Genomic DNA, 15033 nt, shown 5'->3' with positions numbered 1-15033 from the left:
GAAGCGATTATTCGCACTTGATTGATAATAATACAGCGTAGAATATCCAAAATATGTTCTGGCAAGCCTTACGTAGAAAAGGGGTCACGGCGAGAGTCTCGCGTTGTCTGTCATGGTGGACAGGATAAGGTTAGAGTAACCATGCCAATTTATTTTATCGTGTAAGGGCTTAATAAAGTCAAAATAAGCCAAACTTCTTTCACAACATGATTATACTTATGTAGTTGATTTCTACACTGTTTGTTTTTCTGACTTTAGTAATGATTTTTTTTGCTCCATTACATGATATGGGATCAGTTCGTAGCCTCAACCACAACAAATCAAGTTGAGGCTACAACATCGTAGCTAATTCCTCCCAGTCACATTATCCTGACACCAGGCTGACCAGTCCTAGCACTAACCTCTTAATGTTGAGCTCCAAGTGAGGCAGTTAGTCTTATGTGTGACTCGGCCACGATTTGAATCCGTAACCTCCCACATCAGAGGCAGACACTCTAACCACTTAGGACACTGAAGCGGTTCTGTGGTTGCCACTCTCATTAAAAAAATCTTTTCTGTTTTATTATTGATGATTTCATGGTAGCGTTAACATGTCACTTAGAGAAAAACTGTTTGGAATTCATTATGGAACAACTGGATTATTGAGTCATATTAAGTGAATTATCGAGTCATACTAAGTACTTTGTTTTTAAGCTGTAAGTAAAACAGTAATAAATCAGTCTGGCAGAGAAGACAAATGCCTAAAACTGATCAAATTATAGGATAAAATGGTTAAAGTACCCTCATTATTCAAAGTTTATACAGCTTTGGAGAGTTGATTTAAACAACTTTTCAAGGATTTTTATTAAAAAAAAGTACCAAACATTTTCCAACAGAATTCTGTCTTACAAAAATTCAATGATTTCCATATGTAACTTTGTTATCTACCAGTGTTGTGTCAATCAGATTTTGCTTATTTAAAGTCATATATTTTTTCAGTTATAGTGTTTCATATAACCATAGGAAAATTCAATGGATTTCGTGCAAAAATTCAAGGAGTTTTCAAGGCAAACCCTCCAAGTCATGGATATTTCAAGGTAGTATGAACACATTTCACTGTACTTTAATTAATACTTACGGATCATCCAGGTACTGGAATGTTTCTCTCATGGAAACGGCACCAGAAAATACGAAAAAGGCCAATCTGCCTGAACACAGGTAATGTTCTGGAGGTAACCACAGGACAAACTTCAAGTAAAATGTGTTCAACTCTGCCAACAAGAACTGAAAAACCAAAATATATTTGTATGTCATAGGGAAAGAACATGAAATGACTATTTCACTCCACAATGCATTTAGTAACATCAAACATTTCAAAGTGTTCACACTATAAAAAAATAAGAACTTACCTAAATTACAAATTACATTGTCTGATATAGCATAATCTATGATACAAATCTTCAGAAGCTCTGTACATTGATGATAAAAGGATTGTACACACAGACAAGCACACATACACATACATATATATTATAAATGAAATACATAAAAGCACAGCATAAGGCATGTTGCTATTATTATTAAAATGGCATACAGACATTATTAAAATGATATACATGTAGCATGATCATGATCTATGATAAAAATCACAGAGGTGCTAAACATTGCCGATAAAAGGTTTATTCACACTGACAATATAGACATATATCCACCTGCATATATACATAGATTCACGTGGTTCAATTATTCTTACCTATATTTGGTGCTCTTAAAGTAATCTGATATAACAGTACTGTGAATAGGACATCATATGTCTGCCATGTGTTTCATAGTCCTCTACGTAGGCACTAATGCCTGCCATGGGTTTCATAGTCCACTACGTAGGCACTGATGGAACATGGTTGTCTCTTGAGATTATTAACTAACATTATTGCCTTATCAGATGTATGACATTTAGATCCCATATGTTTCGTTATTACTCATAATAGAAGTTGTCCACATAGTCTGGTCAAGGAACTTACTCTAAAACAAATGTTATTCTGGAAAAACCTTTTTTTTCTTCTCATCTACAATCACCATAACCTTTGACCTTTCAGACAATTAGATTTACTTCAAGTTGTACATGGTTCTTACATAGCACAAAATTATGATAAAAAACAAAAGAAAAAGAAATCAGGACTGGCATGTTTTTCCTATGCTCAAAAATCCACAGATCTTCAAAGTGAGCAATCTGAAACATCCAAAGTATGAAGAGAATTCATGATGGCCAAAAAAACCAAATAAAAAAACATTAATAAACTTCAAACATATCTTCTATGTCTCTGACCTTGAGCTCAAGGTCAAGTGGTGAGTGAATGTGTTGCAAAAAGACAAGTGTTGACTGAATAATGAGACATCCCAAGTATGGACAGAATCCACTAAGGTGTAATGTAATAGTTGGCATGGCATTTTATTGAATAATTAGATATCCCAAGTATGAACTGAATCCATAATGAGGTAATAAATTGGTTGGGTTTGCCATTTTATGGCACAGCAACACATGCAGGTCATTAAAGCAATTGGAATAAAGTGCCTTGCACAAGAACACACGGTGGTAATCAACCTGTGCTGATCCGATGGTAGGATTCAAAAAGATCATAAGAATGGTACACTAATCATACTACACATCTGTAATATTCTGTGATCTTGTGTGTGTGTGTTTTCAAAAAAATTTAATGTAGCTTTAACAATTTGAGTCACATTGCTACAGTGGTCTAAAGCACTCTCTGTTACGGATCACTGCCATCTCACCTCTGTCTGCCTGGGTTCAAGTCTCGGATTCGGCTAATATGGTTATGTGAGAAAGCTTGCCAGTAGCTTCTCGTGGGTCGGTGGTTCTTTCTGGGTTTTCCCGGGTTCTTCCTCCATCATTAATACTGGCCGCCATGTATAGCCTATCATGTGCTGAAAAATGGCATTAAATCCAACAACAACAACACTGGCTACAATGTCGGTGGTTCTTTCCGGGGATTTCCTGGGTTCATCCTGCACTATTAATACTGGCCGCCATGTATAGCCTATCTTGTGCTGAAAAATGGCGTTAAAACATACAACAACAACAACAACAACAAAGGCTACAATGTATGCATGGCAGTTTATAGTGTTGTCTAGCACCTGGGCATCATGCCACAGGCATGTAGTAAATCTTTGACATGACTCAGCCAGGGTTTGATCCCGTGACCTCCCACATCCAAGGCAAATGTTCTAACACTTAGGCTACTTGACCTTGCCCCCAAGGATGAAGGGATAAGGGTGAAAATCTCAGAATGAACTGTCTCTGTCTCATGATGAGATGGACTAAAGTATGAACACAGCCATTAAAAAGACAATACAAGAAAACATGCAAAATCAGTTTTTCCCTATGCCTACCATGGCAAGGTTGTTGTTGTTGTTGTTGTGGGGTTTAACGCCATTTTGCAGCACATGATAGGCTATACATGGCGGCCAGTATTAATGGTGGAGGAAGAACCAGAGAAAACCCCGGAAAGAACCACCGACCCACGAGAAGCTACTGGCAAGCTTTCTCACATACCCACATTGGCTGAATCTTAGACTCGAACCGCCGCAGACAGAGGTGAGATGGCAGTGATCCGTAATGAAGAGCGCTTTAGACCACTTGGCCACTCGGGGCCCCCCCATGGCAAGGTAAAACAAAAGTTGACAATAATGAAGTCTGACTATGACCTTTAAGACAGAGGTGTAAAGTTACTGGGCTGACATGGATATCAATTAACTCTCATTGCCCTCTCTTAAAAGCCATTAAAAGAAAAGCAGAGAAATGGGGTGACCTTGACCTTGAAGATAAAGTCTTGACTGTGATACATGAGATGCCATCAAAATGAGAAGTACATTTACATGTGACCTTGACCCTGCAGATAGGACTGCAAACATGGAATCCAAGAAGCAAGTGTGACTCAAACATAAACTACTGACTTGTCACCTTGACTCTGAAGACAACACTTCCAGTGTGAAACAAGACACAATTTAATAATGTTTTACAATTATACTAAGTTTCATCCCTCATCACAAATGGTTCTACAATCATAGAGTGAAAAGGAAAGTATAATGGAAGCATTTCTGCCATAGAATACCATGATAATTACCTTAAAGAAAAGATACTAATATATAGTACACAACACACTTGCTAATGATAACATAGATGTAAAACCATGTTGCATCATTTAATCTAAAATCGCTCAAGTTACTATCAGAGATGAAAGGAAAGTCTAACAGAAAACTAAATATTGAGCTGTGACCACCGTGTGGCACATGCCATGCCTTCTAATGATAATGTATGAATGAACAAAGTTTCAGTCATAAATCTCAAATGGCTCTAAAAGCAGAAGGAAAGTGTGATAGAAAACTGAAAATATTGACCTGTGACCTTGACAAGGTTCCAGTGTGATATCTGACACGCCAGTTTGTGATAATGTACATGTATACAAATCTTCATACCTGAATCTCAAACAGTTGTTAGGTATGAAAAAATAATATATTGGGCTGTGACCTAGAAATGATGATAGGACCCCCGTGTTGTATATGACACACCTAGTATACCAGGTTTCATCTATATATTGGGCTGTGACCTACAAATGAAGTTAGGACCCCTAATGCAGTATATAATACAGTATACCAAATTTCCTTGAAATGATATTGGGCTGTGACCAAGAAATGAAGATAGGACCCACAATGTGCTATATGACACACCTTCAAGTATACAAAATTTCATCTATATGATATCGGACTGTCACCTAGAAATGAAGTCAGGACTCAAAATGCAGTATGTGACACACATAGTATACCAAGTTTCATTTATATGAAATTGGGCTTTAACCTAGAAATAATGTTAGGACTCCCAATGAGGTATATGACACACCTTCTAGTATAACGAGTTTCATCTCTTAATATTAAAGAGCTTTCATGGGCAGCAACGCACCTTCTAGTGATGATGCCTAAATAAATTTCATCTCAAATCTCAAATAGCCCGTGAGTTATAGAACAGAAGTGTATGGGTATGGAAAACTTAAAATACTCAACCAATGTAGGACCACCAATGTGATATATGATTTACATTCTAATCGTAATGTATGAATATACCAAGTTTCAACATTAGAAAAACAAAGGTCTCTCAGTGCAAAAGCCAAGCTAAAAGGGGGCATTAATTCAAAAGTTGACCAAAAAGTTGGACATTTATTCAGATTAGACATCACTGCAAAATTCTTGACACTAAATTTTATTTGGATGCAAACAGTTTTTTTAATGTGTATATAACATGTACATGGATCTACCTAAAGACCAAAGTGGGGCCCGAGTGGTCGAGTGGTCTAAAGCGCTCTCCCGTTACGGATCACTGCCATCTCAGCTCTGTCTGCACTGGTTCGAGTCTCGGATTCAGCCAATGTGGGTATGTGAGAAAGCTTGCCAGTAGCTTCTCGTAGGTCGGTGGTTCTTTCCAGGGTTTTCCCGGGTTCTTCCTCCACCATTAATACTGGCTGCCATGTATAGCCTATCGTGTGCTGAAAAATGGCGTTAAACCCAACAACAACAAAAGACCAAAGTAACAAAATAAGGCTCAAACCAGATGATAATCAATGATTACATGGCTCACCTCTACTTTCAGTAATGTCCTGTAATCACTGGACAAAATATCTTGTTGAAAATAAAATCTGACTAAAAAAATCTTGACTCCTTTACTAACTAAAGAATTTTTAAAAATTTATATTTATAACTTTTAATCTATTTAAAATTCAAAATGTTAACTTTTATTGGCACCATATATCCAGTATTGAGCTGACATACTGTGAAACCATCTACCTACCTACCTAACTCTGTGACAGGGCATAATAGACACAGAACAATAAAAACGACATTCTTTTCTGTGATATTCAAAGCAGAGGTACTATAATGAGTTGACAACAAATAGATATTAATTTTTAAAAATCGGCTAGAGAATATATTATAAAAGATGCAAGCAGTTCACTCCTAATTCCTATACACATTCATGTCTGCAGTTACCTTTGTGGTGTGGTACAAACAGAGGTGTATATAATCATTCAGTTTGATAATTTTATCATGAACAGAGGTTGAGAAATTAATTTAAGACACAAAATTTAACCAAAGTTGAAGTGTGCAATACAAGTCATTGACCCACTTTTGTAATGAAGGTGTAGTACACATCAACAGGAATCCCATCACCAAACTTCATGATTCCATGTATAACAGTATTTTATACAGTGTGTAAAGAAATACCCCAAACTAAGTACAAAATCATAACCAAGAATGCACAACAAACATAGATGTACAAAATTAGCACCTTCACCAGGGGCTAGGTGCTGTGAAAGTGGGGATATACATATGTATATGTTGTGATAAAACATCAGCTTACCTCTACTTTGAATATGAAAGCAAAAGAAAATTCAAAAAGGTGAAATACAGGTCAATCTGATTAAAATCAAGCTATATAACATCATGGAGATCTGATCTAAACCAATACCAGGTCATATTCAGTTGATATTTATGTTCATTAATCAAGTCATAGCTTTCACATTTATGAAAGTGAAAAACTTCCTTTGAAACATGTTGTTTCTAATGAAAACAATCTCTTACATAGCAACAGAGCAATACTTTATCTAACAGATTACTAAAATGCGGAATGTGAATCCAGTGGTTGGCACAACATAAAACTTTATCAATGCCTTTCAGATCTATTTATAAGCAGATCTCAAACTGAACACAAAGTAATCCTAAATTCCAAAGTATTTTGAAGGCATACAATTTATGTGAATTTAACATGTAAACCAAGACTGCAAAATGTTGATCATGAAAAATAGCAAACATTTTCAGTGTGCATGCTTCCAATGAGTGTACAGAATAAAACATGTTCAAAATACTGTGAACACTTCTAATAAGTGTACAGAATAAAACATGTTCAAAATACTGTGAACACTTCCAATAAGTGTACAGAATAAAACATATTCAAAATACTGTGAACACTTCCAGTAAGTGTACAGAATAAAACTTATATTCAAAAATCATGTAAATGTGCCAAAATTGCACAATTTAAATTTTGCTAAAATATCATCCCAGTATACTTTTGATTCACTTATGATTATGCAGTACCAATTAACCTGGACTTTGTGGTCACTATAAGTTATGAACTTTAAGACTCCATGAACAACGATGCATCAAGGGGGACAAATCAAGGAATTGAAATTCCAGAGAAAATGTTTTTAGAAAACATAATAACTTCAAAAATAGTAAATTCTAACATTCTAGGAAGTACAAAAATTTAGTAAATTTGTAAGGAAACTGAATTACTTGAAATATGTTTTACTGACAGAAACTTAGTTGCAAGTCATTATGTCAATAATTATTTCATGTTGTAAGCATGGTTCTTTTATTTAGTGTAAATTTAATGACCCTAACTGCAATAATGAATTTGATGTTTTTCTCATGGCAGATCCAGATCTTACCATTGCTATAACAAGGAGCATGGCAAACCATCTCCTCAGACTAGATGTTGGCTGCCAGTTGAAGTCTGTCCAGCTGTATGGGGTGAACTGCAGAGCTAGACGTTTTATCTTCTCTCTAAATAAAGACAATTATAGAACAGAAATATAGATTATGATCCTTCAAAAAAGTTAGCATAACAACTTATAATATTATCTTATCACTTCTATTTAATCAATGATTGTTTTTAAAAATTACTTTATCTAGCATACGAGTATATATATATATATATATATGTATATATATATATATATAGAGAGAGAGAGAGAGAGAGAGAGAGAGAGAAAGAAAGAAAGAATGAGAGAGTGAGAGAGAGTGAGAAAAGTTTTTAAAAATTGGGTGAAATGGCAGTAACATAAATATGAATAAGAACATGCTATAAAGTCCAAAATGTCTAGACATTCAAGTCCTATTGGAAAGAGTTCTGATAAACAATGTTATTAAAGCCATTATAAATTATTCATTAGTGTTTTGTGACAGAATTGGTCAGCACCAATATTACCACTACAGTCAATGACATTGCACTTTCCTTTAACAGAATAAAGTATCAAAATAGATCAAAGCTGCTAAAATGAGTAAGTGGCCATGAATGCCTCCCTTAATAAAATATTTTATTTCTACACAAAATGACTAATGTTCTAAGGCATATGGACTTGTGTAACGTAAAATTGTAATGCCTTAGGCTGGTTTTCCATCTATGTTATTAAAGTCTATTTTCCAATGGACGTGGAGGCTCTTCATGGGTAATGACCTCCAGTTAATACACTGCTGAAGAATATCATTCTGAGTAGCTTGAGTCATCTGAGTCATAAATGCCTACAAACTATCCGGGAAAAAACTTTGTTTTGATGGTTACTTCCCTGCTTGAAGAACTACCTTCCATTTTAATGATTTCACATCACAAAAATCACTTCACTTACAGCATTGATGTTAGTTCATTTTCTTCATCCTAACAGATGATTAAAAAAAGGTTTTGAATGTGTAATTCATGCATAAAAAGAACCCTATTTATTCATCTTTGAATATTTAATAAAACAGAGCATTAAGTGTTGTTCCAAAATAATGATTACAATCCCTACAGCATGATTACAGAATGTTTTGTTAAATATGGCACAGTCACCTCAGTCCTACCTGTTTAGTATAATGTAATATATATTTTCTCCTAAAAGCACTGAGCTTCTGTCATTTATGTTTTGGCCAAACTGATACTGTATATTGCTACATTTCGGTAAAAGTACACATTTGGTCAAATCTCTGAAGTGTAGATAATGCATACATTTATAAGCAAGCACATACTTGCCTTTAAACAAAAATCAACTTAATAACATTAACTGTACACAGTTTAGGTCCTAACTTCAGATGTATAAATATTTTCAGCATGCTTTTTATGTTTTATAATTTCATGGTGTTAGTTTATGTAATCATATCATTATATATGTTTTTTATGTTATAGTAGTTGTCTAATGTTGTAAAGTGCTTAGAGCTTCTAAAGATTAGGCACTATACAAAATCCTCATTATTGTTATTATAATGCATTATCATGGATTCTTTCCCTTGCTAATGTCTATTTTAGCATAGTCTAAAAGGTATACCTTTACAGTTTTCTTAAAAAAATACTTCAAGAAATTTGAAAATGATGACTACAATCTTGACAAAACAAAAGCTCAATCAATCTTAAGAATGTAAACGAATGTCAATTTCAGTCAGAAGTATAAATTCTAAAAGACGAAGGGGTACATGGAAAGTCCGGTTCAAGTTGGTCATTGTTTCAAAGCACTCTTGGTAAATTTTCTGCAAGGTATTATGAGCATGACTGGTATTCGAGTTCTTTTCAGCACAAATTTTCATTGCTATCTGGAGAGAACTAGTAAAAGTATATACTTTCCCAGTTTTACGTGAAATGCCATTGTGAAAGTTATCAAGAGTGACTTGAAAATAATGCTGATATGAACATGTCTACCATCATCTTCTAAATATTATACTTCTAATTGAAACTGACATTCATTTATCTGCTCAAAATAACAGAGCTCTCATGTTGTCAAAGTCTGATGTTGTCATCTTTGATTTGGTGATGTATTCTTTTTTTCTTCAGAAAACTAGAATGATATGCCTCTCTGTCAGTGAATCTAACACAGCTTTCTCTGCTAAATCACTTATATGACTGGATAAAATAAACTAACTTGAAGGGCATGCATTCTGACTATAAATTAAACTAACTTGAAGGGTATGCATTCTGACTGTATAAAATAAACTAACTTGAAGGGCATGTATTTTGACTGTATAAAATAAACTAACTTGAAGGGCATGCATTCTGACTATAAAATAAACTAACTTGAAGGGCATGCATTCTGACTGTATAAAATAAATGAACTTTAAGGGCATGCATTCTGACTATATAAAATAAAAAGGGCATGTATTTTGTCTGTATAAAATAAAAAGGGCATGTATTTTGTCTGTATAAAATAAACTAACTTGAGGGGCATGCATTCTGACTGTATAAAATAAACTAACTTGAAGGGCATGCATTCTGACTACAAAATAAACAAACTTGAAGGGCATGTATTCTGACTGTATAAAATAAACTAACTTGAAGGGCATGTATTTTGTCTGTATAAAATAAAAAGGGCATGTATTTTGTCTGTATAAAATAAACTAACTTGAAGGGCATGTATTCAGTCTGTATAAAATAAGAAGGGCATGTATTTTGTCTGTATAAAATAAACTAACCTGAAGGGCATGTATTCAGTCTGTATAAAATAAAAAGGGCATGTATTCTGACTATAAAATAAACTAACTTGATGGGCATGAATCCTGACTATAAAATAAACTAACCTGAAGGGCATGTATTCTGACTATAAAATAAACTAACTTGATAGGCATGCATTCTGACTATAAAATAAACTAACTTGATAGGCATGCATTTTAACTGACATGCTGGTCTTTGGAGGTATTCACTTAAACAATCTGAGATATCATGAATACACAAAACATAAATTGTTATTCAAAATAACTTTTTCCTTTGCACAAATATGACGGCAAAAAAATGTGACATAACTCACCTGTATGTTGGGATATTCCACATTCCTCTCCAATGGTAATGTTTCATTGACAGGTAATTCAGGGTCTTCATACCAAGGTAAATTCCACCACTATTACATATAAAGGCATCCATTATCCACTGTAAAGGACATGAATAAACTGATTCATCCAGAACACATATGGTACTATATCAAATTATTTCAAACTGAGAATCACAAGCTAATACGATACAACTGCTTACAGGTGAGTTTCTGAACTAGCTATTCGAAATCACAAGTAACATTTGCTGCACATGAGCACTTTTTTCACTGCACAATGTATTTTGCCCATTTTACTTCAACTGAGTACTGCACAAACTATATATTGCAATGAAATTATAACAGCTGGTAGTAACAAGATTACAAATAAAGATTACAGTAAAGTTCACATGTATTTTTGGAACCCCAAGCATCACGGCAGGAGACTGAATCCCCTCTATGTTGACTCTGTGATAATGCAGTGCAACGAAGTGATAAAATACCTACAAATCACCACCAAACCTTGGCCAGCGTGCTGATGGCATCTCCACTGTGGACAGGTTGGTTGACTTACTGATTGACACATGAACAGCCAATGAATGAAGACCACCCATGGAAAGATGTCATGAATGATTTAAATTAAGTTACCTTTTCAACAATCAGTAATCCATATTCTGATCATATATACGAACAATAAAAATAATTTCAAAAGTGTTGTATATTAAGCATATTTAGAAAATGTTGAGTGACTTAATTTGCAACAATTTGATGTTTTTACTTTATTCAAAGAAATCTGAATAAACATATGAACTGACTTGACAACACGTTTGTTCAGCTTCTCTTGAACAGTGTAAATTTATCTAACTGTTTAAAATTAAAAGTAATCCTCTGAGGTATGGACACAGGCCCGGCCCTAGGATGTGCGGGGAAAAAAGGCAGCAAGTGGGGCCGCAAGCAAAAAAACTGCAAGTCGGAGTTGATTTCCTGAAAGTGCTGGGCCCAAGGTAGTTGCCTTGTTTGCCTTGCCCTAGGGCCAGGAGTGTATGGACAAAACATCTCTAGATAACAGCAACTTCTATTTGAAAAACAAACAGGAAAAAAGTTGTTGATGTTGTTGTTGTAGGGTTTAATGCCATTTATCAGCTCAAGATAGGCTATACATGGTGGCCACTATTAATGGTGGAGGAAGAACCTGAGAAAACCCAGCAAAGAACCACCAACCCACTAGAAGCTACTGGCAAGCTTTCTCACATACCCACATTGGCCAAATCTGAAACTCTAAGCAATGCAAACAGAGATGAGATGGCAGTGACCTGTAGCGGTGAGCGCTTTAAACCACTCAGGGCCACATAACAAGAAAACAGTCCTTGAACAGTAATGAATCAGTCACAAGGCTGAATATACATGGACACAATTATGACCTAGTTAAATTCTGACTGCACATGGACTGTAAGGGACTGGTCATTTAATTTTTAGGACTAAATTGTTCTTTCCAACTGTTTTTTAAAAAATTCTGTCATTAATTGCAAGATAAAAAAAGAATGTCATAGTATCCTTTTATATACTACAAATCAGAATATATTAAGATGATAGTTTTCAAGCACTTACTGCACCTCCCCCCTTGAGAATTTTAAATGGTCTCTCTCAAATAAAGACTTGCCTTCAGTGGATGTTCAGCAGAAATCAAGGCAGTGACCATTTTAAACACTGTTATAAAATGTTAGCTTCAAAAGATAATTTCAGATTCTGCTTGGGAAAGGCGTGGTTATACCACACAAAACCATCCAACTTTGTGCATTGTACATAACGGCTCAAATTATGAATTCTGACTACTGGTAGTGCCTAGTTTATTATTAAAGTAATTAATAAACTGCCTCTAGAATAAATATTCACATACACAATCGAACTGACCCTTTCAACTTATATAAATATAGTTGTATGGTTAGCATTACTCATCTTTAATGTCATTGACCACAGTGGTTTATTAGTGGTTTATGCCTCTATTTATCTAGAGGCAGTTTATTAGTTACTTTAATATAATCTAGGTACTACTAGTAGTCAGAACTCATAACAATGTATATTTTTTGCTCATTTTTGAAAGTCACATGGCCAAAATTATAATAAATATGAGTTTTATTTGTTAATCTGGAGATGTGTATTATATTCTTAAGAAACAATATTGTCTTCTTCCTTGAATGAATAAAGAAGTTAAAAGCTTCTATTTGTCACTGTTCATTTCAAATCTTACACCATAAAACAATAAAAGCTAATAATTATTTTTTTGTGTTTGTCTTCACTGTCTTGTATACAACTGCTGTTCAATCCTGGGCAAACAATAGATCACCAAGGATTGCTCAATCAGCCAGAATACACAGTCATGCAGCAGACCATGTCACAGTTGAAAAAGTTAATCAGTCTAAGGGATAAATTAATTTATTTACATACCAAATGAAGTAATTACAAATCATCAAAAATAATCCCACAGTGAATGGTTGTTGTGACAAATTGGTGGTTTAAAAAAAGTTAATGATGTGGGGTTGAGAGGGTTTGCGGAGGGAAATAATTTTAATAATGTTATGCTTATCTGTCACTATTGCCTTGCTTACCTTTTCTAGGACAGATTTACCCGCCACATTATAAAATCTCATCCTCCCACAGACAGAACATTCTGGAAAGTCAAGAAAGAGTACAGCCCCACTCTGACTCCCATGTCATAGGCCCATGTGTAGTAGCCATCGTCTCTTTATTTACTAGGACAACTTGTGGGACATCAGAGCTAGATGGGAGAAGGGAATCTCACAATAGTGACAGGTAAGTATTCCATTATTCACATTATTCCCCCACCCAAACACACAGAACATTTTAATAGTAATAATACACATCCTATCACTAACTATAGCTGTGCCAGTTCTGTATTTGGCTGATAACCTCAATTACCTGGCATAAAAAGCTGATATCTCACCTTATGGTTGGAATATCCACTACTTTAAATTGGTGGCAGATTGGGCCACGTTTTGTGCTGTAACTATTGGGTCCAAGCAAGTTATGCCTTTGCTTAGGGATGCTAAAAACTGAAGGTAGAAGGAAAAGGCACTAAAAGACTATCGAAATGAAGTTCTCTTATTATCATCCAATGATAAATTAGTTAGACAGGCCCAAGAAACAACAACAGCCTGAGGAAAGGTCCCTCTCTGTGAGGGACTGATAATCTCTCTTGCTAGTAAGGACAAATAATATGGAAAAGGTGGATGCCAAAATATAATTAGGCTGTAAAAGATGCTGTATATCCTTTTTTTGCCCTGTACAAGCAGCCAAATAGAACCACAAGCCCGTAACTCAGCACAGAAGTATAAAGAAGTATATTCTGATCATCCAAAATGCAGATACAGCTGAGACTGGGGATCTCAAAAGGAAGCAGAGCTAGTGAAGACAGCTTGTTCTCTACTATAAACCAGAAGAAAATAGACTCATGATTATCAACGAACCATAAACAATCCTTCGTATAGACAATGCACGAAACTCACTCCTTCTTGCAGACACTAAGGAGAGCAGAAAGACAGTTTTTAAGGGTAAGATTATTAAAAGAAGCTTCACCCAAAGGTTCATAAAAGGGATTTTACAAAAAGCCCATGAAACACATGACAGATTCCATCTAGGTATCAGTAAGCATGATGAAGGTCTCTGCAGCTCAGATTTTTTTGTAAGATGAGATGACAATCATAGCCAATGGCTAGATTCTTGGAGAAATTGAGCATGTAAGGGCTGCCCTATAGCCCTTAATAGTAAAGACCAACCTTTTCTCTCTTTAAAGAGGAAGAAAAGAAAGTCTGCCACTGCACTTGGAGACAGCAATCAAAGATTCTCCACTTTTCTTCAAAGAATTTTGGACATTTTGTCTCTTGACCTGGACAATTCAGTCCGCAACTTTGCTCAAAATCTTGTCGTAGTGGATTGGTTGCTTGAGAAGAGTCAAGCACAAAGGTGGAGAATCTGTGGGCTGCTGTGAAGAAGAGACCCCCTTAGCTGCAACAGCAAGTCCTCCTCTGAGGTAACGACAAGGATAGGCATACCAGTAGGTCAAGTGGATCACTGAACCAAGATTGTTGGGGCTAGAGAGAGGAAGTCATGACTTTGTGGAGCAGAATCATTCTGATGAGTGAGGATGCATAAGTGACAAGATGATCTCATCCATTAGGGATAAGTTCCAATTTCTCTAGGTTTGTAATTGGTCTAAGCCCGGTCACCATGGACTAGCAACAGGACAGATCTTGGGACTGTTTGAGGCTCTTGTGCTAGAACCAGTCACTGAATACTGAAGGATGGGGATCAACAGTACCCTCAGTTGAGCTGCAACTATTAACATCATCCTGGTAAAAGCCATGGCTGCATAGGTTAGGCTAAACGTCATAGCATGAAACTGGAAACTTCCAAATCCAGGCAAAACCAGAGG

The 15033-nt window shown here is 35.4% G+C and overlaps 1 protein-coding gene across 1 annotated transcript in view; it reads right to left on the bottom strand.

Moving 5' to 3' along the window:
* LOC149785285 (phosphatidylserine synthase 2-like) overlaps positions 1-15033 on the bottom strand; it is an 81086-nt gene that overhangs the window by 18123 nt on the left and 47930 nt on the right. The window contains exons 9-11 of the mRNA XM_089979160.1: positions 10587-10705; positions 7491-7605; positions 1118-1263 (exon numbers count right to left, since the gene is read on the bottom strand). Of these exons, the coding sequence (XP_089835286.1) occupies positions 1118-1263; positions 7491-7605; positions 10587-10705 (380 nt within the window). The remainder of the gene's footprint in view (positions 1-1117; positions 1264-7490; positions 7606-10586; positions 10706-15033) is intronic.

Source organism: Sinohyriopsis cumingii, chromosome 13, assembly GCF_028554795.1.
Source record: "Sinohyriopsis cumingii isolate HCF-2022 chromosome 13, ASM2855479v2, whole genome shotgun sequence".
Taxonomy (NCBI): Eukaryota; Metazoa; Mollusca; class Bivalvia; order Unionida; family Unionidae; genus Sinohyriopsis; species Sinohyriopsis cumingii.
This window is presented reverse-complemented; position numbering and strand designations above follow the sequence as displayed.